We start from the raw sequence: 23,200 nt of genomic DNA, 5'->3' as shown, positions 1-23,200 counted from the left end.
AGCCACCGCAACAACCAGATTGTACTTGTCCCTCTTGAAGAGTTTACTTAGAATAATATTAGCCACAGAACAAAGTCAGATTCTTATCAAACATTAATTTCTTCCTTTGTTTGCCTGAAATACCAGTGAGGATTCTGACCTGTCACAAATAACTCTTCCAGACTCAGTCCTACATGAACTTCACTAACGAGTGGGTTAGGATAAAGAAAACTGTAAGACACAGGTAATTCAGCATCACAGTGAAGGTACGTACTCCCTTGGTCCTGGGAGGTTGGGCATACCGATCCTTTTTCACAAAAGACAATCAACCATCCACTGTCTCAATGATACTGGCACCCATTCTTCTTTCTAGGTAGAAGTGTAGACGAGCCCTCACGGAAAGCTGACAGATTCGAAGCTATGGGTCTGCTGTGTGCAAGGTACTTTTGCTACAGCGTCTGTGATGTAATAAAAAATATGCCTGGTACTTGTCCCAGGTACCTGGCATGGCCACTGGAATATTCCAAGTGATAGAATTGTCTTTTGTTATTCATAACAAGCCCCTCCCTTCCTACCAAACCAGAGATTATACTAATGAGGTGACAGGGCATGGGGACTCCCCCACAGGCACTACACCTACCTAATTTCAGGATGGGAGGCTAGTCTCCAGAAAAAGCAAGTGCTAAGAGCAACTTTTGGTCCCATTCCCTAACCTCCATGGAGGGGAGAAGGGCTGGAAATTGGCCATCACAATGGTCAATGATTTAATCAATTGTGCCTACAGTGCAACTTCCATAACCCCCCACCCCTACAAAACAACGAGCTCCAGGAGCTTCCAGGCTGGTGAGCACTCAAAGTACTAGAAGGACGACTTCCCCAGAGAAGGCATGGAAGCTCTTTGTCCTCTCTCTCCATACCTTGCCCCACACATCTCTTCCATTTGACTACTCCTGAACTGTTTCTTTTATAATAAACTGATAAAAATAAGTGTTTTCCTGAGTTCTGTGGGCCGTTCTAGCAGACAACAGAACCTGGCAGTGGAGTCATGGGAGCCCTCTAATCCATGACTGGCCAAGTAGACGTGGGCACCCCATTTGCGGCTGGATCTGAAGTGGAGGTAGTGTTGTGGGGCTGACCCCTTTAACCTGCAGGATCTGATGCTAACCACAGCTAGGTACTGTTAGAATAGAACTGAACTGTTGGCACACTCAGCGGACATCAAAACACTGGAGAACTGCTTGTCAAAACACTGCATTGTCAAAATCTGAAACACTGAAAAGTGAAGAATATTAAGTCAGTTTCATTTTTCCTATTTCCATTAATACTCATGTTTGTTTTTTTATGCTATCCAAATCTATATTCAAGCCTAAAAACAGGTTAAAAATATTGCAATTCAATTAAAGTAGGAAAATATGGTTTATGAATATATTTTCTCTAACATATATCAGCAGTCAATTTATAAACCGAATGGACATATTATCAACTTAAGTTGATTTAAGAAAGATCTTCTTAAAGAATGAACATACATGACCACATTAAGCTAGCTCAGGAAAATCAGATAGAAGGTCTTATTTACTTCTTTTCCTTTCTATTTGGCTCTGCAATGGCTCAGAGCTAACTTTTTATTCCAAGCTGACTTCTCCCTGGTCTCCAGAAAACACCTGACTCCCTTACCCTATTGTCCAATTTGCTTATCCCAAAGCAAAAAGTTCCTAGCAGCATATCAAATTTCACCTGTAATATCCTCCCCCTGCCTTTTTTTTTTCACCCTATGTCCTTAGGAATCCAGAAAGGCGAAGGCAGGAATCAATTTTGTTCATATACATAATTTTGCATATATTTTCATTCATTTAAGATAATTTGGAGAGCCTTCAGGTAATCTTTTACCACTAAATGGCACTCCTACATGACCAGAAGGCTAACCTTCACTGACTATGTGCGCTGATGGTAAGACAACCTGCACCAGACACACTGGCTACTTACTGCTGCAAAGCAGGAGAATGCAAGCCTTCTTCCGGTAGCCTGCGCTACCTAACACAGAAGTAAAGCCTTATTTCAAAGATAATTTCCCTAATTCTAAAACACCAGCAGTAGCTCAGCAATCATTTAGTAACTGCAGAGGAAGGGCAAAAAATAAAATAAATAAAAAATCACACTATACCATTTTTAACTAGTCTTCCTTTATCGATATAACAACCTCTCTCCTCAGAAACACAGTCAAGATTTGAATAGAAGCATTCTTCACATACAGAGCCTAAATATTCATCTGGATGATTTCTGACCACTGGTAATTCGATCTAGCACTCCAGTGACTCAGGACTTCTCAGAACAGCACAGCACAAGAACGCAAACATTTCTTGAATAAACGGGTAATCCAAGCTCACATTTTGCTTTTTTTTCTCATTAATCAAAATATGTATGGCAAGAAATTACGTTCTCTGAAGAAATTAGCCAGAAGCCTTAGCTCATTAGCATAATCTCTGGTTTGGTAGGAAGGAAGGGGCTTGTTATGAATAACAAAAGACAATTCTATCACTTGGAATATTCCAGTGGCTGTAGGAGTTCTGTGCCAGGTACCTGGGACAAGTACCAACTATATTTTTTATTACATCACAGACGCTGTAGCAAAACTACCTTGCACACAACAGACACATAAATTAGCCATGTTCTGGCCTTCAAGAAGATATTTGGTGTTTTCTGGGGGGGGTTATTTTTATTTTTTAAGATTTTTTTTTTTTTTAAGTAATCTCTACACCCAACATGGGGCTTGAACTCACAACTCTGAGATCAAGAGTCACCTGCTCTCCTGACTGAGCCAGCCAGGCACCACACATACTTGGTATTTTTACCGGCCGTGGGTTGCGTGACATGTGACAATCTTTTGTATACTCAAATGGCTTTTCCATTTCAATGCTGCATTACACTATATATACTTTTTAATTTTTAAGCAATAATCTATGATCTAAATTTAAACTCAAATCCAATTGTGTTACTACCAAAGCAAGTAACAAAGGTGGAAAGTGAGTGAGCCTCCTGTACACAAAGCTAATACTATGTACGCACAAGGAACAACTACAGCACTATCACACTCCTCTTCTTAGTATCTGAAGAGCTTCTTTGGACCCCACTGAATAATTCCTCCCAATTTAAAAACCATTAAGATATAACACTTTCATTTCTTAGCGAACAGAAATACTATTTGTTGCCCATAAATGTATTCCATAAATTAAGGTTTTTGAAAGGTTAAAATAAAGTAAGAGTAATCAATCAAGAGAGTAAATGGCACTCAAAGAGGATACGTTGTATCCCTTCTGCTTCCTGAATGGGAGGATTTTGATGGCAATTTCTCCAACTGGTTGTCTACAAACCGGGTGTGATCAAATCAGTTGTAGAACATCATAAAGGAGAGACTTCAATAATTCAGTTACAAGAGCGTTACCTACACAGGAATAGTGAAAAAGGAGAGCTGGGGAAGACACTTTTGTTACTGAAGGGTGCATAATGACACCTGTTGGACAAGACCACACCATCACTGAAAAGGCAATTGTTCACCGGAACGCCAAGTAGTTCCCCAGGTTTTTTTTATATCCTGGATGAGAACTCTAACTTACTTCTATTCTCACCACCCTGCCTTTTGATGACTAATGCTGGCACCCAAGTAATGGGAAGGCAATGCCCTAGAGGACCTGAGCATTCTAAGCAATGAACGGAAATTAATAAGCAAAGCCAGACTCTGATTTGGAATTGGATCTTAATGTGGCAGAACTGGTCTCACACATTCACGAATTCTTCAACTTCACCAAAAAATGTCAAGAACGAGTATTTGACATGTTTTCTAATCATCTTCAGAGATTAAGAGATTTTAAAAAGCGAAAAAAGAACCCTGATTAAAGGAGAGGTTGAGGGGCGCCTGGGTGGCTCAGTGGGTTAAGCCTCTGCCTTTGGCTCAGGTCATGATCTCAGGGTCCTGGGATCGAGCCCCGCGTCGGGCTCTCTGCTGGAAGGGGAGCCCGCTTCCCCCTCTCTCTTTGCCTGCCTCTCTGCCTACTTGTGATCTCTTTCTCTCTCTCTCTCTCTCTCTCTCTGTCAAATAAATAAATAAATAATCTTTAAAAAAATAGTAAAAAAAATAAATAAAGGAGAGGTTGACTTATGTTCCTGGGCATGTAGATAGATTTCCAGTCTCAATTCTCCCAAAGTACAGAAAGGCACAATAAATGTCTGTGTGTATGTGTGCACCCAGAGACACATAGAGACACATATGTTCATGTTCTTCAACAGTGGTGCAGTTAAGTCAGAGGTGATCAATGCTCCATTTAACTTGCATCCAATGGTATGCCCAAACCCAAATGCTGGGTTTTTTGGCTGAGTATAGCTACTCTTTGCAGAGCCCACAATGTTTGGCAGTGTGAGTTAATCAGTCCCCAATGAAATAATTTAGACAAAAATCACTGATGATGGCTAAAACCATCAGGTGAAAAGCTCACGGGGACCTTTCTCACTGATAGCACCTAAACCCAGTGATTAATCTGGGCTACAATCAGAAATCCTGTGCCTCCTGGTGTGATGCAACAAAAAATACACACCATCCATTAAAGCCTTCCTGCCAAAAACTGGAATCTCTATGTGATCAAGCCTCTATCTCTCACTGCCAGTTAACAGAAGCTACAGGGCAACAAGGAACCTGTAAAACACTAATTACTGAAAGAACGTAATCAGCCAGATCCAAAATATGCAAAAAGCTACAAAATGCATGACCCAATTTTTTCAAGGAATAAATGGCCAGAGAAAAAAAGAAGAGGAAACCACTATAGATTTAAAGACACCGAGAGACATATCAACCAAACGCAGTTATGTGTGGACCTCGCTGAGATCTTTACTTGAACAAATCAACTGCAAATGTCCGTAGAGCACTAAGGAGATCTGAACACAGAGTGGCTATCTGATAACAGTGTTTTATTTATTTACCAATGTGACAATGGTCTGAGGTTATGCATTTAAGAGTCTTTATCGCTGAGAAGACTGTGACCGACACAAACGTGGACATCCTGAAAATCAGAATCAGTGTGAAGATACTTAAGCAGACATGGGCAGAGGGAGGAGAGCACATGAAATACTGAGAGGCCCCAGGTTGGTAACCGCTGATGGGATATTAGGGGCTCATGGGGGTGGCTAATATTACACTTCTTTCATCCGAAGCTTTTAAAAATTAAACAACATTCTTTCTACCATCCGTAATAGACAGGAAGTCAGGGGGACATGAAGCTCTTGCCAATAGCATGAACGGGTTGTGAGGAGTCTGCATACAAATCCATCCTCACACGGCACAAGGCTACGCCACCTTGTTCGGGACTCTCGTGTCTCATCTTGGTCAGCTGCTCCCTGGATATACAAAGTCATTGGAGAGTCTGGAAGCAATTCGTTCTCTGTGTCTGTCTAAGCCAGAATAGTATGTATTTCTTTAATTATCAAGTTTTCTCCTAGTGGTAGATCCCCGATGTCCTAACTTCAGAGACGAAAGAAGGACTCTCTTTCCACTTAACGTTCAGCCAAGCTAATTAGAGAACACTGAAACTCTCCAAGGCCAGAAGATCAGAAATGATACACGTGATGAGTCCAGATCTCACGCTCATCTGCAAGTGAAGGCCGCCTGAAAGCCGCCTGTTTAGAAAATCAATCCTAGGGCGCCTGCGTGGTTTAGTCGGCTGGGCGTCTGCCTTCAACTCAGGTCATGATGGCAGGTCCTGGGATCAAGTCCCGCATCCAGCTCCCTGCTCGGCAGGGAGCCTGCTTCTCCCTCTCCTCCCCGCTTGTGCTCTCTCTCGTTATCTCTGTCTCTGTCTCTCTCTCTCTAATAAATAAATAAATAAGTAAGTAATATTTCTTAAAAAGAAAAGAAAGAAAATTAGTCCTACGAGCACCCCTGCTTTCTTCCAAGTAAGAAAACACAATGGTTTACAGCATGTCGACTATGACCAGAGGAAGGTCACACAGTTCTGTCACTCATTAGCTGGATGACTTTGGAAGACTGACTTATTAACCTTTCTAGGCATAATAGTTACTATACCTGCCTCGTGAAGTTGTAGGAATTAAAGAAGTTAACAGAACCTGCTCGGAACAGGGTCTGGCAGCCTGTAAATGGGTTACCTGTTACCGTGATCATCATTTCTGCCAGTCTGTCTCTACATGTTCAATCTCTCAATGAACACAAGCTCCCTCAGAGCAGGCTCTAGATCGAATTCATCTTTAAAGACCCAGTGCCTCTTATCATTAGCACATTTGTTCAATGTTACATTCGTGCCTCTGTTTATTTAACCTTATACAAGGTTCCCTACAGGGGAGGGAATGATTGTATACACTTGATTTTCATTTCTGATTACTGTTCATCTTACTCTGCCTAATGAGAAGATGAACACCAGCCTGGGTTGTGTAAAAGTTTCTTATAAAACTTTCTTCTAGTACACCTTTTCATCTAGACACTTGCATCTGGATTTTGAAAGCACTCATAAAATCATGTCATGAGAATCCCAAGTATTTGCTATACCTTGTTTGAAAACCATCACTTTAAATTGAAAACCACTTTGATTACTTAGAGATTTAGTTGGGAATACACTCTGGAAACCTTCCACAAAATTTCTGCCCTGTAGCTGCCCAACCACAAAAGGTTTTTTTGGTTTTTTTTTTTGTCAAACAGCCCAACATTGCCAATAGTGAAGTTCAACGGGCCAGTGAAGGAAAACTTTCTGCACTGTAGGATTATCACTCATTTTTTTCTTGCTCAAAAACACCACACATTAAGCTTCTCCAAAAGATTTTTAAGGTGCAATAGCTATTCAAAACCTTCCTTCTCCTAGCAACCAAAACCATTCTTCAGGAGGGATTAATGTTCCCTCCACTTTCAAGATCAAAGACAATTACGCAACATTCCCCTTGTAATGATATACAGTATAACGGGATTGTGTGAACCTTGACTCTGACTGTACCACTACTACAATTCTTGGGCTATAACTTGTTTAAAAGTTGTTTCGAAGCAGATGGACTTTCCACAGGCAGTTTACCATGGTCCACAAAGTGAGTATTCTGGATGCTAGTCGGGCTTATGGCAAATCTTACAAAAGCCTTGTCTGTCAACTAACTTCAGCATATAAACTTAAAATATAAATAAATAGTAAATTTTGGGGTGCCTGGGTGGCTCAGTGGGTTAAGCCTCTGCCTTTGACTCAGGTCATGATCTCAGGGTCCTGGGATCAAGCCCCACATCAGGCGCTCTGCTCAGCAGGGAGACTGCTTCCCTTCCTCTCTCTGCCTGCCTCTCTGCCTGCTTGTGATCTCTGTCAAATAAATAAAGAAAATCTTAAATAAATAAATAAATAAACAGTAAATTCCATATAAACTATATAAATTTAAATAAAACTTGTTAGCCTCCCACAGCAGCATTCTGTTTGTGATTGCTAAAAAACTTAGCTGAGTTTCATAAATTCCAAATGGTAAAATCTTAGCCATTGGGTATAAATTTTTGCTACATAAAATGGAAAATTAGAAATGTAATCCATTGAATTTTCTAAGCTCTTAGTTTAAATGCAGGATGGCCTGACTCCCTCCACTACTTCCTTCCCCTGATTTTCTACATACTCTACCTCCAATACAGTTAAATACTCTCAAGCAAAACATCACCTTTTATGAACACTTATCAGGTCAGTAAACTTATTAATGATTTCCTCAAGTTTCTGGAAAGATGTACAAAACATCCTTCCTCCTCTTTATGGTTTCTTTTTATTATTATCAACTTAAAAACAATTAGGGATGCTTACTGTAAAAGACTAGTTTCATGGGGCGCCTCAATGGCTCAGTCATTTAAGTGTCTGCTTTCGGCTCAGATCATGATCTCAGGGCCCTGGGATGGGGCATTGGGCTCCCTGTTCAATGGGGAGTCTGCTTCTCCCTCTCCCTCTGCCCCTCTCTCCGCTCATGCACTCTACCTGCCTCTCTCTCAAATAAATAAAAAAAATCTTAAAAATTAAAAAAAAAAGAGAAGTTTCACAATTAAATGAGAATCTGTCATTAGGATACCTCCATTTTTTTCTCCAAATACTCTGATGTGCAGTGTTACCAAAACCAACCACTACCTGTAATCCAATTTCTATTTGTGACTTCAAGAATAAAAGTCAGCTCTGGAGCACATAATTTTCTAAATAAAGATCCTGTTGTTTATGTAAACTTTCCCAAGTAAAACAATTTTTAAAAGCCACTAAAAAAAAGTTTTCAAAGCTACCAAAAAGAGTAAAGGCTACAGAAAAGTTGTAAGACTCTACCCAAACTTGTCTTTAGCACTCCAGAACCCTATGGTGTGGGCTCCTTAATAAGTCATAATTCTCACCCAAACAAAAAAAAAATCAGAATGCTAATACACTAGGGTAAATTTGACATCTGTAAAAGCACTTCTCAAAAAATATTTCTAGGCATATCACTGACCCCCCACCACCAAAAATTGATTTTTTTTAAAGATTTTATTTATTTATTTATTTGACAAACAGAGATCACAAGGAGGCAGAGAGGCAGGCAGAGAGGGGGAAGCAGGCTCCCTGCTGAGCAGAGAGCCCGATGCGGGGTTCGATCCCAGGACCCTGGGATCATGACCTGAGCCAAAGGCAGAAGCTCTAACCCACTGAGCCAGCCAGGGGCCCCAAAAATCGATTCTATAAAGCAAAGCAAATCATATTCTGAAGAACTGTGTTTAGGTTAGCTGATTAAAGCCACTGAGATATCATCATTCAAATTTGGTCATTCAAACTTGGTCAGAAGTCACATAAACACCTTTATAAGTATAAAATCATTATCTCCAAATGATAAATGATAAATTAATCAACCTTCCAAATGCAGGCACTCTAATCAGAAAGAACACTGTTCCCTAAAGTAGTCTTACATTCAGACTTCAGAATAATGTGACAATCCAACAGTGTTAAAAGAAATATAACACTGTTGTCTTAAATAATTATAACTTCATCTATTTACTTATCTTAAAAACATATTATCTTAAAGAAATTTATTTAGAAAACCAAAAGGCAAATAAATGCAAACTATAATTGATAAAAAAAAAGACCATGAGGTACAAAGTGGATTTTTATTGAATTTCTATAAAAATCTGACTCCAACATTAAATAGGCAATCTCACACTGTGTGTGTAAATGCCCACACACACATTTCCAATAAAACTCCACTAACTTAAAACAGGCAATTGTAGTAAACTAATTGGAATAGTGATGTAACAATCTAAAAAACAAAAACTATGTGAAAGTCAAACAATGGGGAAAAATTAATCCTTCAGAGCTTCCATTAGTCATCAGAATCATCTTACAATAAGTCTTTCTGATTTATGATGGAGAATTGAACGTTTGAAGCAGTTGTACTCACTGACTTTTAACAGTATCTAATTTTGTGCTCTTTGCACCCCATTCCCTCCTACAACCATTGTATGACATACAAATATTCTTAATGAAGTAAATGTAAAGCCTTCCGATAATTTTGAAACATCCTTAGAATAAAACAGAAGATTCTCACACTTGAGTATGCTCTATTGGATGAGAAAAGACTACCTGAGTGATTTCAAGCCCTCTATTTTCAAAGAGGCAATGACCACTTTTAACATCAAGTTCATGTATTTCAAAGGTAAGACTGCAAACATTACAAAACTGTAATTTTTAAAGCAGGACCAATCTTGGGAAAAAGTTATGGATGTAAGCAACTGAAAACTTACAGTTTAGTACAAAAACAAATGGTGTCAACTTAGAGCTGGCCATACGTACCAACTTTCCTGCTCCGACCGTCCCAGGTATGCGTGCACACTCCCCCCGAGTCTCCCACTGAGGTCCCAGTCACGGACAGCTCAGCTTCACTGCAAAGCAGGGCGAGCCCATCGCTGGATCTCTGAGCCACGATCTCCAATCACTGAAGCAGCTCTCAGGGACCCACTGCAACCTCCGCCCACTGTGCTGTTCTCGCTCAGGACCTCAGCAGAGCAAAGGTGCCCGGTTCGCCTGTCCTCCTCCGCCACCCCACCCTGGGTCCAGCTGCGAATCAATCTGTAGCATCCGCCGCTGAACACTCAGAACCGAGCCAGGATTAACTCAAGTCACTACACTGCAAGCTCACTAAGGGCAAGGACCTAACTTACTTGCAGACCAATCGTTTCCCTCTCGCTATGCACCGACGTGTCCAAAACGTGTTTTGTGAATGAGTGTATCAAACTGTACTGAATCCCAAAAGCTGGAAAACAAAGAGGGCAACCTCCCACAAAGAGGGGGAAAAATAAAAAAGGAGACACGAGAAGGCAGTGTGAAGGGGTAGTGAAAACCCAAAGTGAGCATCAACGTGGGAATATACATGCTCCCATGTGCGGCTCTTCCAAGTGGGCAGCATTGCTGATCTGCAGTTGCTGGAACAACGGAAAAGGGACAGAGCCATTTAGACGGTCTAGAGGGACTTTTCATCTAGCTATAGAGCTTTTTATGGACACTGCATACACAAATTTAAACTTAATAAAGTCAGTACATTTCTCTTGTTTTGTGTTCCCAACTAGGCTAAGTTAGAAAAAAGGACAATGCGAATGCTGCTTTAAATTTTTAAAATGTTGGCATTTTTCTTAGATTTTGTCCACACATAAATTAAAATTATATTAAACATTAAACAAATATTTTTAAACTAAAAATTATTGAAGTGTATTAAAATTAAAAACAGCATAAAATCAAAGTTGTAACTTCATTACATATAGATGTATATCATATATGTAGGTTCATTATGGACAGGAAATCACATGTTATTGCTAGGTAAAGGTAAGAAAAGGATAATAATAATGAATCAATTAAAAAATTGTATCCTATGGCCTAGCTGCCCTACTATTTATCATGAGTGAACCATTCCAGAAATAAATTTTTACTAACTACATTTCAAAGGAAGTCACAATGTTCAGCCAATGGAAATTATAAAATATTTTGATTCCATCAGAAAACTTTAAAACAGCCGAAATGTTTTCTCCAGGTTAAACGTTGTTTCCTTTGAACTAACTAACTTTTAAGAATGATCTATACTGGGGGATCCAAAATGTACAGCATGGTGACTATTGTTAATAATACTATATGGTATACTTGAAAATTGCTAAAAGAGTCAATCTTTTTTTTTTTTAAGATTTGTTTATTTGACAAAGAGTATAAGAGGGAATAGACTCCCTGCTGAGCGGGGAGCCAGCCCCAGGAGCTCCATCCCAGGACCCTGGGATCATGACCTGAGCCAAAAACAGATGCTTAACTGACTGAGCCATCCAGGTGCCCCTAAAAGAGTAAATCTTAAATGGTCTCAGCACAAAAAGAAATACTAATGTTATGTGAGGTGAGGAAGGTGCTAACTAACTATACTGTGATAATCATTTTGCAATATTTATCAAATCATCACACTGTACACCTTCAACTTAATGTTATATGACAATTAAATCTCAATAAGGCTGGGAGGGAGAAGGATGTTTATCAAAAAGTGGTCCGCATTCTTCCTCATTCTGTGAGTAAATCAGCAGATGATGAAACTAGTTATATTACATTTTGGGGATTTTTTTTTTTATCAACTGGAGAGTAGCCTCCTTGAGTGAGGGTTTTTTGAAACTGCATTTATACAAATGATATTTAAGGTTAAAATGAATTTGTTTTAGCTTAAAAAATTTGCTTTAATAGAAAACGTATTCTGTATTCAATAAAGACTAGTGTCCTAATATAGAGCACTAGTCTATAGTGGGTTAAGGGAGGCAGGAGGAGGAAGAAACAAACTGTTTCAAAGAGGAAAGTTAAAATGCTCTAAGGGTATGGTTCAAAAAAGTCAATATTAAAGCATGAAAATTCTGAGTGAGTGACATACTTTTTGCACCACAATATTAATAGAAACCTTTTTCCTCAACCTGTAGTCTAAATTATGATTAAGTCCAAATACCTATGTATAGCTTTTTATAACTACATCATATAAACCTATCTTTCGATACCTGTGTACATCTTTCTAAATCTAGTCTGCTTTCTGGACCTACCTACATTTCCATATCTACATACATCTGCATATCTATATACGTCTTTCTATGCCTACATACATTTGAAAATCTGTATCTTTCTATTTCAATTTCAGGTGCAAACAAGAACAATTTACAGGGGCACCTGGGTGGTTCAGTGGGTTAAAGCCTCTGCCTTCAGCTCAGGTCATTATCCCAGGGTCCTGGAATCAAGCCCCACATCCCCACATCGAGCCCCATATCCCTACATAGGGCTCTCTGCTCTACGGGGAGCCTGCTTCCTCCTCTCTCTCTCTCTCTGCCTGCCTCTCTGCCTATTTGTGATCTCTGTCAAATAAATAAATAAAATCTTTTTTTTAAAAAAAAGAACAACTTACAATCAAGAATATAACAATGACTTTTTTTTTTGTATTTGGAAAAAGAATGAGAAATGGAAGCTCTGTTAATATAAAATTGCCATGGTTGGTTAGTTGAAACAATAGTGGACACATTCCCAATACCAAGATGGATATGAAAAAAAAAAAAAAAATAAGCATAGTATCATAAAATTTGTAGCTTACTTTGTGCCTTTTCACAGAAGTTTATCTGAAAGCCTAAAGTAAAAGAGATAAGTTCCAGTTCATTGACTGTAAATCAAACAAACCAAAATTAGAACATGACATTGCATTTTTATGTTACATTTGAACAAAACCAATTCAAGAACAGTTCAAATCACATAAGCCCCACCATCACAGTGATAAATGTAACATATGGACTTTCTTTAAAAAAGTCAGCTGTCTCAGATAAAGCTGTACTTTATCAAGCAGAGGTGAAGTCAAGTTTAAATTCTAAATTCTGCCGTTACCTTAACTTTTCACATCTATTCGAGAAACTGAGTAGCCATTAGCCCCTGGAAGTCAAGAGTAACTTTTAAAATAATCTTGTCAATTTTATAAATACACAAATTCATAACATATTACAGGTTATTTTTATTAACTCAAACTATTTAGAACTATTCATGATTAATTGCTACACTGATTCAAAGGTTTCAAAAGTAGGTCATAAATTGGGAATCCTCAACACTCAAACCAACCTTTTCTAGTCAATTCGCTAACTTCAAGCGTAAGACAGTGAACTAGTGAGGAGGGGCAGAAACCCTTCTAACGGAGGCCTGACAAGAAGACTGTGTCCCTAGGAATGATACAGCAGAATGGAACCTTACAAGTTACAGGAAGAAAACCTGTGAACTCATTTCCCAAATCCAACTCGACCTCCTTATACCTTATGTCTACATTCAGACAGATGTAATTTTTTGTAAAATGCACTCAGTTTAAAATAGGCTGTTTATGACCAAACCTTCGCAAAATCTCATCCTCTTGGTTTAAGTGGGTCTGGTTTTCTTAGTAGTCTTCCCATGCCTGTGTTCATGAATGCTTTTGGGAACAACATGGGGAAATTCAGAATGAGGATCCACTCAAGCTTGCATTCATGCAAACACAATCAAAACTTCGAGAAAAAGAGCCAGGACTAAAGGAAGGATGTGTTTAAGTTGTCTTTCTCATCCAGTTACCAAGATGCTTAAGATTCTAAGATAAAGACCTTACAACATACAAAACCTGAAAAATCTTAAGGTAGCTACTTTAGCCAAAAGTAACCCCCTGCTTACTACCTAATCATACAAAAGACAACGCAGGAGGGAGTGTGAATGGAAAGACTTCACAGCAGAAGTCCTTGGGGCAAACTTGGACACAGCTACCACCTCAAGCTCAATTTGCTACCCCACCAGACATACGGCAGGAAGAGACTTCAGAAAGAGAAGTCAGAGATCCATGGGTTTTAGAAGCCTAAGTGACTAAAAGCTAGCCAGCTTCCTCCTGGGCAAAATGAGGGGAGCACAGGTCAAGGAGAGGAAACTGGCTCTCTGGAGACAGACAGAAATACACAGACAGAGAGCACACTGGTGCTTCAGCAATCCTCCCACTCCCCAGCCACCAGTTCCAAAGCCCAGCTTCTAATACCCTCCCTCCCCCCACAGGGGAGGGGGGACAGGTGGGGGAGAAAGAAGGGAAAATTCACCTGCAACAACTGGAGAGGAAGCAAGGGGAGGAAAGACTGAAACAAGTTTAAGTCAATAGTCACTCTTTTCTTTTTAGCTCATTGGTTGCTACTAGGTAGCAAAAAATAATAGTGGAGGAGAGGCAAACAGAATAGCAATATGAATGGGGAAAGGAGCAAGATAAGTAAACTTGAAAGATACAAGAAAAAGAATGAGCTGGATCTGTCTGCACATTTATGTAAAAAAAGTTCCAGGAGGAAAAATGTGTCAAGGCAGATGTAACTGACAATGCCAGAGTGTCACCAATCACTGCTCTAACATGAGGGGTTAAACCCACTTCAAGTACAGAACCAATGCAGGTAGCTAAAAATGGAGGAGGCTGGAATTCCCAAAGCGTCACTACAGGACTTGTTCTTTTTATTATGGATAAGTGACCAAGTGAAGGGATTCTGAGGCCTCACACCAACATTCATCTCTACATCATTTCTTACTCAGAAAAGACTTGCTAACAGCCCCAGAGTTCAGAGGCAAGGAGGGCTCCACTGACTTGAACAGAATGGCTCACTTTGAAATTCCACTTAGTCTTATCAGTCAGATCAGATAAAAGGCTATTAGCTAAATCTTTCTAGACCTCCCCTAGCTCCTTACACTCAAAGGGCAGGGAGGCAGCAAGGGGACCACCAGCAATCCTGTAGAAGAACAGAAAGACGGTGGTAAAGAAACGGTGAGGGAAAACTTCCAGTATCCTTAGCTGTAGACAAAGCCAGATTGTGGCTATACTGTAATTCATCCATTAATATTCATTCACATATGTTCCTTTTTGAGGTCTCCTGTATCTCAGAAATTCTGTCTTCCCATCCACACACTTAAGGTATCAGTTAAATATGTTGCTGGTACCAGTTAATCTTGAATATCTTAGGTGCCTCCCTCTTTTTTATTCTGGTATCTATACCCTGAGTCTAAATTCTACATGATCCTCTACTTCAAATTTGAGTCCTTTTCATTTTATCTGGCCCCAGGTGAGCTTACTTGCGTTAAATCTTAGACCCCCAAGATTAAGTATCCAGAAGTATATATATGGCGGTGTAGAGAAATGGAGCTGTGTAGGGCTTTTTCTCTCCTCTTTCTCATGAGGTCACCCTCTTTCCCACATTCCTACTCATTCTCTGACTGTTACCTCAATCGTGACAGCCCTTCACTGGCCATGACTCAAAACCTACCATTACCATATTTGCCAGATAAAGTAAGCTTGTCTACCTTAGCATAGAAGACCGTTTACAATGTGCATTATGTGTATAGAAAAACAAAAGGCACAGAGTCTTTGTGAAAGTAAAAAAGAAGCAATGTCAGCCCAGGGTCCTAGTTCCAACTGTGAAAGTCAAATCATTTCACTTGACCCCCAGGATCCTTCTTTAACTATAAAATTTAAAAATATCAGCATGGGGTGTCTGTGTGGCTCAGATGGTTAAGTGTCTGACTCTTAATCCCAGCTCAGGTCTTGATCTCAGGGTTGTGAGTTCAGGCCCCATGTTGGACTCCATGAGTGTGGAAGCTACTTTAAAAAAAAAAAAAAAAAAAAAAAGGTAATCTCATCTTAGAATTTGGAAACAGTGTGTCAGGACCTACTTTGCCTGGGTCACAGCCCCCCTCCCATGGGGTTTTACATTCTTCCTGGCCCACCGCTCTGGGTTGATGGTATAACCCGGAGATGGTACGTGCGGGACAGGGGTGTAAGTGGTTTCCCACCTCCTCAGTGATTCCTTTCGGGTCTCTGGGCATCCCAGATTTGGGTACTGCTGACAATGGACTATGAACTACAGAATGAAGCCACACTAGTGTAAAGAAAATCAAAGCCACCTTACCGGGTCATGCCCATAGAGCAACCTACCAAGCCTTCCCTCTGACACAAGCAGGAAGAGTCTAGTTGTTTGCTGCCTTCCAGATTCAACCTCAAAACTGTGGCATGTGGCCTCAACTGCAAAGTTACTCAGAGCACATCATTACAGCTCTAACATCTAAGGGTTTATCTTGGCTTGTCCGAAATTTGCAAGTGCACTGTACTCAGAGTGGTTTCCACAAAAAAAGATTTGACTCCCACTTTGTTGTTTCCTTTCACTTTCCTTGCTTCACCAGCCTCAAACTTCAGAGGGGTCCACCATAATTCAGTTGGTCCCAGCTTGTTTGTGTCGTCCAGCACCATTCATGATTTGACAAATACTGATCAAATCCTTTCCATAGTTTTTTTTTTTTTTTTTAAGATTTTATTTATTTGAGAGAGAGACACCGCAAGAGAGGGAAAACAAGCAGGGGGAGTGGGGGAGGGAGAAGCAGGCCTCCATCTGAGCAGGGAAGCCGATGCAGGGCTCCATTCCAGGACCCTGGGATCATGACCCGAGCCAAAGGCAGACACCTAACAACTGAACCACCCAGGCGCCCATCCATAGTTGCTTTTAGTTTGGGATCTTGTCAGTCCTCATGATCCATTTCTTTTTCATGCCTCTGGCCAATGACTACCTCATTTACTCTTTGGTTATGTAACTAAATGCTGTATTAACACCTCCAGCTTGTTCAGGGAAGCCTGAGTACACCCAGGGAGAGCAACTGATTACCTCTGTGACTGTGGGAAAGTATCTAACCTCTATGAGCCTCAACTTCCTCATCTGTAAAATAGAACAGCAATACCCAAAAGCACTCTGTGACGATTAAGCAATATCTCTAAAATGTCCAACAGTGCCTGGAATAATACTGCAGGTCATTACTACCATAGTGATCATTCCTGGTCTCTCCCTCAGGTGAGCAATGACTGGCACTTTCCCCATCAGACCAGCTCCACCTACACAAAACCAGTCCCTCTCCTTTCATTCCCTGTCTCCCTGGGAGAGGTAAAAGGGAGGGACTCCAGACAGCTTAGGGATCCCCACCCCAGGCCTTACATTCTGCCACAGCCCTTCCCAGACACAGCCTGGTGCCCTGGTGTCCAAGAAGGTGGATACTTTCCCTGGCAGGAAGCTAAACCAGATCTCAGAGATACCAGCACACATCAGGGGAGCCAATTAATATCACTTACTTTTTTAGTAAGGTCAGACAATGAAGGCATAGCAGATATATCTGGTAACACTAATCTTATTTCTCCCTTTTAAAAATTTTGAGTGATCTTTGGTAAGCTGAACATAACATGCCTTGAAAAAGCTGCTGTGGTGCCTACTTCAATCATCTTTCCATGTGGTGGGGAATGATGTGTTTGCCAGGAATCAAGCTGTATACGATACGAACGTTACCTTCTTTCGAGAGGCCCATCTTGAGTTAACTACTAACCAGTGGTCCCTTTCACTGTGTAGCCACAAGTCAGGCCAATCTTATCACTCCTGGCCCTTGAAGCCTTTCTATAAGTACACAATAGTTCTCTACCTTGCCAAGAGCACGAAGAGACAACACATGAAGACTTTCTGGAGCTCCTGGGGTCGGGGACAAGGGGGGAAGCAAACCCATGCCCATTGGCAGGACAGTCACTTCCACCAAATGTCAAATTTAGTCAGGACAGCAACATAAATTATTAACTCTTCTGCTAAATGGGCTCCTTTTACATATTATGTACAGTGATGAAAGAGTTCCATTACCTTTCAAATCTATACTGGCTTCCTGGGCCAATGCCTAATTAAAATTTTCTACTTACTTTAGATTCCCAATCAAAACGCCTCCTAATCCAAAATGCTACTGTCAAGCCTCCATCAGAAGTTTAAAACTCTAGAACAGAAAGGAGCATCAGGAAGCAACAAGGCTCCAAAATCAACCCAAACATGGCTGGCTGCTTAGAGCTTCCACCCTCCCCAACCGAAACCTAAAATAATTTCCCTTTTCTATTCCTGAATCTGCATCGTTCTGGCAAAGATTCTTCTCTCAGACCTGAATGGCTGAAACAGCTTTGAGCTTGGAAAACCTGTGTGACCCTGTGCTATTGAGCAATAAGAAGAAAGGCTACTAGTCACACGGGTGGGTCAGAACCCACCTCCTCCAGAGCAAATCACTTCATTGAATGTTAGTTCCCTAATCTATGAGAGGGAACTAAGTCCACCTACCCTTAAAGTAGTGTTTATGAGCATCAAATTAGGGAAAGAGTGAAAAAGAGCTGTGTTAACTACTGGTTTCCCTTCTTAACTTTAAATCTGAATGAAGGTTTCCCAGGTTGTGTAACTTGGACCGACTCCCTATCTCTGAGAGATGGAGACTACAGAGACTGACCTGGTTTATGTATGATAGAGCTGACTTCGATCTCCTGACCCCTAGGAAGCAGGGAAGGTTGGATGAGCCCAAAGCAATCCAGCTGCTCACGGAAATGGAAGAAAAATAAAGAAATTTATTGGGGGGGGGAACAGGACTCAAAATACAGGGTTAACTAATATCCCATCTTAAAATGAGTTTCAGTACACATTTACTTGAAGGTACATGAGAGGAAAAGGAGAGAAAATAAGTATATTGAAAGCACTGTTTTTGTACTTTTTGTCTTTTAATACTAGGGTTGTGCTTGTTTTTAAGAGAAAACAGAGAAATGCACTGTGCTTTGAGAGGGGACCAACTTGCTGGGGTGGACTTTGTACCAGGTTGTGTCACATGAATGGTAAGGGAATAGTACTCAGCCTGCCTAGAAGGAAAGGGAAGCAGTCCTAGGGTTTGGAACTATATCTACTGTCTGCACAATTCAGTTCTTTAGTATCCAAACAAAGGCATCTTCCTATGGTTCTTGGAAACCACAGACTAAATGGTACAACAGTCTAATATAATCACAAATAAGGCACTTCACACATATTTTATATATTTAAATATTATTGAGAGAAAAAAGTGTACTGATCTGAAATCTTTTCTAACAGACATCCACCATTACACCTGAAAGTTCTGTGTTTCTCTCATTTTGTAAAGTTTTTTAGTACTGAGGTATAATTGGCATACATGACATTAGTTTCAGATATACAATTTAAGGACTCAATATTTGTACATATCACAAAATGATCGCTATAATAAGCCTAGTTAATATCACCATACACTAAAAACTTACATTCTTGTGATGAGAACTTTTAAGATTTACTCTTAGCAACTTTCAAATATGCAATATAGTATTATTAACATTGGCTGCCATGCTGTACATTATTGTGTGTGTGTATCTGGTTTTGTTTTTGTTTTTAAGCAGGCTACACACCCAGCGTGGAGCTCAATGCATGGCTTGAACTCATGACCCTGAGACCAAGACCTGCGCTGAAATCCAGAGTTGGATGCCTAATCAACCGAGCCACCCAGGTGCCCCTGTGCAAGTGTGTTTTTTAAGGAGAACCAAACGATCATCTTTTTACTTCAAATGCTATTTATAAATAGTTCAGGTGAAGGTAACTAAGCAAGGACTGGACTAGTAGTCCGTAAGTTTTGTGACACATCTACAGCTGAGACCGGAGAAGGAAAAAGGAAAAACCGCCTACCTAGAACAGCTCATTAAGAGAATCAGAGGTACCTACAATGTACACTTTATAACTGCTTCCTGTAGCAAGTACTTTCCAATGCCTCCACGTTTTTCAGAATCAACTGTAGATCCTAACTATTCTAATCACATTTTAAAAATTGCTTTAAAAACTTGGGCGCCTGAGTGGCTCAGTGGCTTAAGTCTCTGCCTTCAGCTCAGGTCATGATCTCAGGGTCCTGGGATTGAGGCACCCGCATCGGGCTCTCTGCTCAGTGGGGAGCCTGCTTCCCCCTCCCCCTCTGCCTGTCTCTCTGCCTATTTGTGATCTCTCTCTCTCTCTCTCTCTGTCAAATAAATAAATAAATGAAATCTTAAAAAAAAAAAAACTGGCACTTCTCAGCTGAGTAGAGTTTACAGAAATACAGAAGTCTTATTTTTAACAGAAGTTTTATTTTTTCCCTACTTTAAGTCTTCTAAAATAAACTTCTTGTGTTTATGAGATAGTCACACGTTTTTTTGGTTTTTTTTTATAATTTTATTTTTTATAAACATATATATATATTTTTTTTTCCCCAGGGGTACAGGTCTGTGAATCTCCACGTTTACACACTTCACAGCACTCACCATAGCTAGTCATACGTTTTAAGTGTCTAGTAATTCAACCAGGTGAATAACCATGTCTATTAAAAATCCTTATATACTTATAGTTTACAATTTTCCAAGCACTTCTGTGTGCATTAATCTAATAATGTGATCATCACAACAGCCCTGTCAGGTAGATTGTATCCCTATTTTAACAGATGAGAAACTCAGAGTTCAGAGAAGGTGAATAATCGTCCCAAGTCACAGAGCTTGTACATGACCGAGCAGGTATTCTACCTGAATCCAGGTAGAATAAAGACTCATCAGGAATATTCTTAAAGGAAAGGCTCAATGAAAAGTGGACTTCAACAGATTAGTGAGAAGGGTAGGACCCAGTAATAATGAAGCCGGAGAAACTGTGTAGTGGATCATGAGGGGTTAGGGACACATCTAGTAATAATGAAAGAGACCATTAAGGACACCCTTACAAATAACAGCATTGTTGCTATTAACAATGGTGATGGTGGGCACGTATCACATCCTTACTATATGTCAGGACTATGCTGTGTGCATTCTCAAAGAAGCTGTGACGTAAGCATTATTCCTACATTCCAACTGAGAAACAAGCTTGGAGAGGTTAAGTATCTTGCCCTAGGTCACAAAAATCTTAAATCCTGAGGAGATTCAAATCCAGGATTTCAGAGCTCTGGATCTTAAACATTATGATATTAAGAAAATAATGCCTCCCAATTGGGCCACTCCTGGGCCACAAACCTCAAGCCATGAAAAAAGTGTACAGGGTTATCCAGTGCCCAGCACAGGGCTTATCACACAGAAGTACCTCTTAATGTCTGTTAGATAAAATGTATTCCATATATGAATACTAGTTACTTGAAAGAAGGGAGGTCATTAACACCGCCCAGAAAGGCAGTGTTCCGGGGTAGCAAGTAGAAGTAGAGTGGAGCAAGGGGGTGATATACCAAACATTCTGAGGCTCTGAAGTCTGATCTAAAACTGAAGGTCTCTAGGGCAGATGAAGCATGAAAGGTTAGGCTCGAACCACACAAAACAGAAAAGATCCTAAATTGCCTTTAAGTTCATGGTCTATAACCTGGACTGTGCTAGACAACATCCTGAGAATGTCAAGTGCTTCTCTTCATTCTAAGGAACCAAAACAGGTTCAAGTAACGAGATATATCTAGCAGGTTCCTGAAGCAATCAAGGCTAGACATGGTAGTGGTAAAAGAAAATTCATCAATAATTCAAAGAGAAGTCCTATGTATTCCTCCTCCCTTTGAAATTAGGTTTGGCTTGTTAGAAAGTTTAGTTTACTAGGCACTGACATTCAGGGGTGGCGGAGAAGCATGGAGAACGTCAGAATAATGCCCAGCCACAAGGACATTGCGTTCCTACAACACTCTCAAGCTCTTCCCCACTTTGGAGCCTCATACACAGTTTCCCTCATCTTTGCAGAGAGGTCTTCTTAAACCATCTTATCAAAGCACTCCACCTTTCCCCATAATCTTCCATCACAAAACCCAGCTTGTTATCTCTGTAACACTTTTCTCCATTATTTACCTGCACATTGTCTTCCCTGCCCCATCCCATGGGGAGGGTAATCTCCATCAGGGCTGTGGCTGCCCTGTTCACTCTTTTCTGCATACCTAGCACTACAGTCTATGCCCAGCACTAGGCAGATGCTCAACAAATTTTGTTTTGAACAACAAAAAAATGAATACATTTATACAACTTTTTCAAACTATCAGCCTCCCTATCCCCCACCATGAACTCCCCGCCAAAAAAACCTGCATTACTTTCACAAGCTTTGTAAGTCACCCGTTTTGCATAAGCAATACAACCCTAAGTTGTCGTTTTGCTGTTTCATTTCCCCACCAGCAACAACTAGACTGGAAAGCGGTAAGATCACAAAATCCGTGTTTCACTTCGTCTATACAGTGTGCTGTGCAACACAGTAGCATCCAATAACGAATTCAATTTGAATTAATGATGAAAGCCTGCACAGAAACTGTCCTCTGAGCTCTGACATCACCCTGTCTATATGTCACCATTCTTTATGTGTATCAGAATTATCTCATAGGGAGGGCAGCCGGGATATAAAAATGACTAAAATCCTGTCTCTGCTTCCTGAATCACAGACGCTCTCATAAACACGAGATAGTCAGTAAATGTTGACCCTAACGCGGTTCAGACACACCTAGACACCCGGTTAAGACCGACCAAAGCGCCCTTAGGAAGCTTTTCATCAAAGAGGAACCAGGGCGACACTGACCACCAAGGGTACCCCGACAGATTCCGCTAATAAGGTAACATAAGCAGTCAGCCGAAGTCGTCAAGAGATTTCTGAGATTCCCTGTTTTAAAAATAACATTACTCCTCGAAATTCCGCAGGAAACTTAAGGAAATGGCCCCCGATGGGCTGGGGCCTGGTATTTTCACAACAGCCCCCCACCGCCACCACCACCCCTGTCAGGAGCCCTTACGGATCTAAATGCGCATTCCCGGTGGGGACAGCCAGCCATGAATTCGGAAGCTGCCTCGGATGTCCAGACGCGACACGGTACCACTTTGACCCCTGCCGCGTTCCACTGCCTGCCCCCCTCCACTGGAACCGAATCCGCTCTTTCTCGCTTCTGTGCTGAGATTCTGAGCCTGCCATGCTCACGCGGACACCCCCGGCCCCGGACAAGCCGCTCCGCCAGGCCCGCGGCTGTCTACACCACCACCTTACAGGTGGCACAGGCCCGAGCGCCCCCTCCCCCCACCCCTCTCGCCCTCCCAGCGCGCGGAACCCCCGCGAAAGTTTGCAGGCGCGGGGTCCCGCTGGAGCGCCGGGCCGGGAGGTCAGCTCCGCGGGCTGGCCGGCTCCAGCTGCGCCCCGCGGGGAGCCAAGATGGCCCTGCGCGGGGCCCCACTGCGGCGGCGGAGCGCCGGGGGGCGCCGGTCTGGGGCTGGGACGCCGCCGCCGCCTACCTGCGCGGCCGGGTCGCGGGGCCCGGCGGGCTCAGGCCCGGAAGCGCAGGCGGGGCGGCGCCAGGTGAGCGGCCACGGCGCGGCGGGGGCGGCCGCGGGGGCGGTGCAGGGCCAGGTGGGCCCCGCG

The 23,200-nt window shown here is 41.4% G+C and overlaps 1 protein-coding gene across 2 annotated transcripts in view; it reads right to left on the bottom strand.

Moving 5' to 3' along the window:
• Positions 1–23,200, bottom strand: part of MAP2K4 (mitogen-activated protein kinase kinase 4) — a 126,648-nt gene that overhangs the window by 102,594 nt on the left and 854 nt on the right. Inside the window, exon 2 of one of the 2 annotated variants that reach the window (XM_032840061.1) lies at positions 12,580–12,612. The exons of the other annotated variant lie outside the window; for it this stretch is intronic. Coding sequence (XP_032695952.1) covers positions 12,580–12,612 — 33 coding nt within the window. The remainder of the gene's footprint in view (positions 1–12,579; positions 12,613–23,200) is intronic. 2 annotated transcript variants of the gene reach the window in all.

This window comes from Lontra canadensis, unplaced genomic scaffold (assembly GCF_010015895.1).
Source record: "Lontra canadensis isolate GAN:19392208 unplaced genomic scaffold, GSC_riverotter_1.0 scaffold110, whole genome shotgun sequence".
Classification (NCBI taxonomy): domain Eukaryota; kingdom Metazoa; phylum Chordata; class Mammalia; order Carnivora; family Mustelidae; genus Lontra; species Lontra canadensis.
This window is presented reverse-complemented; position numbering and strand designations above follow the sequence as displayed.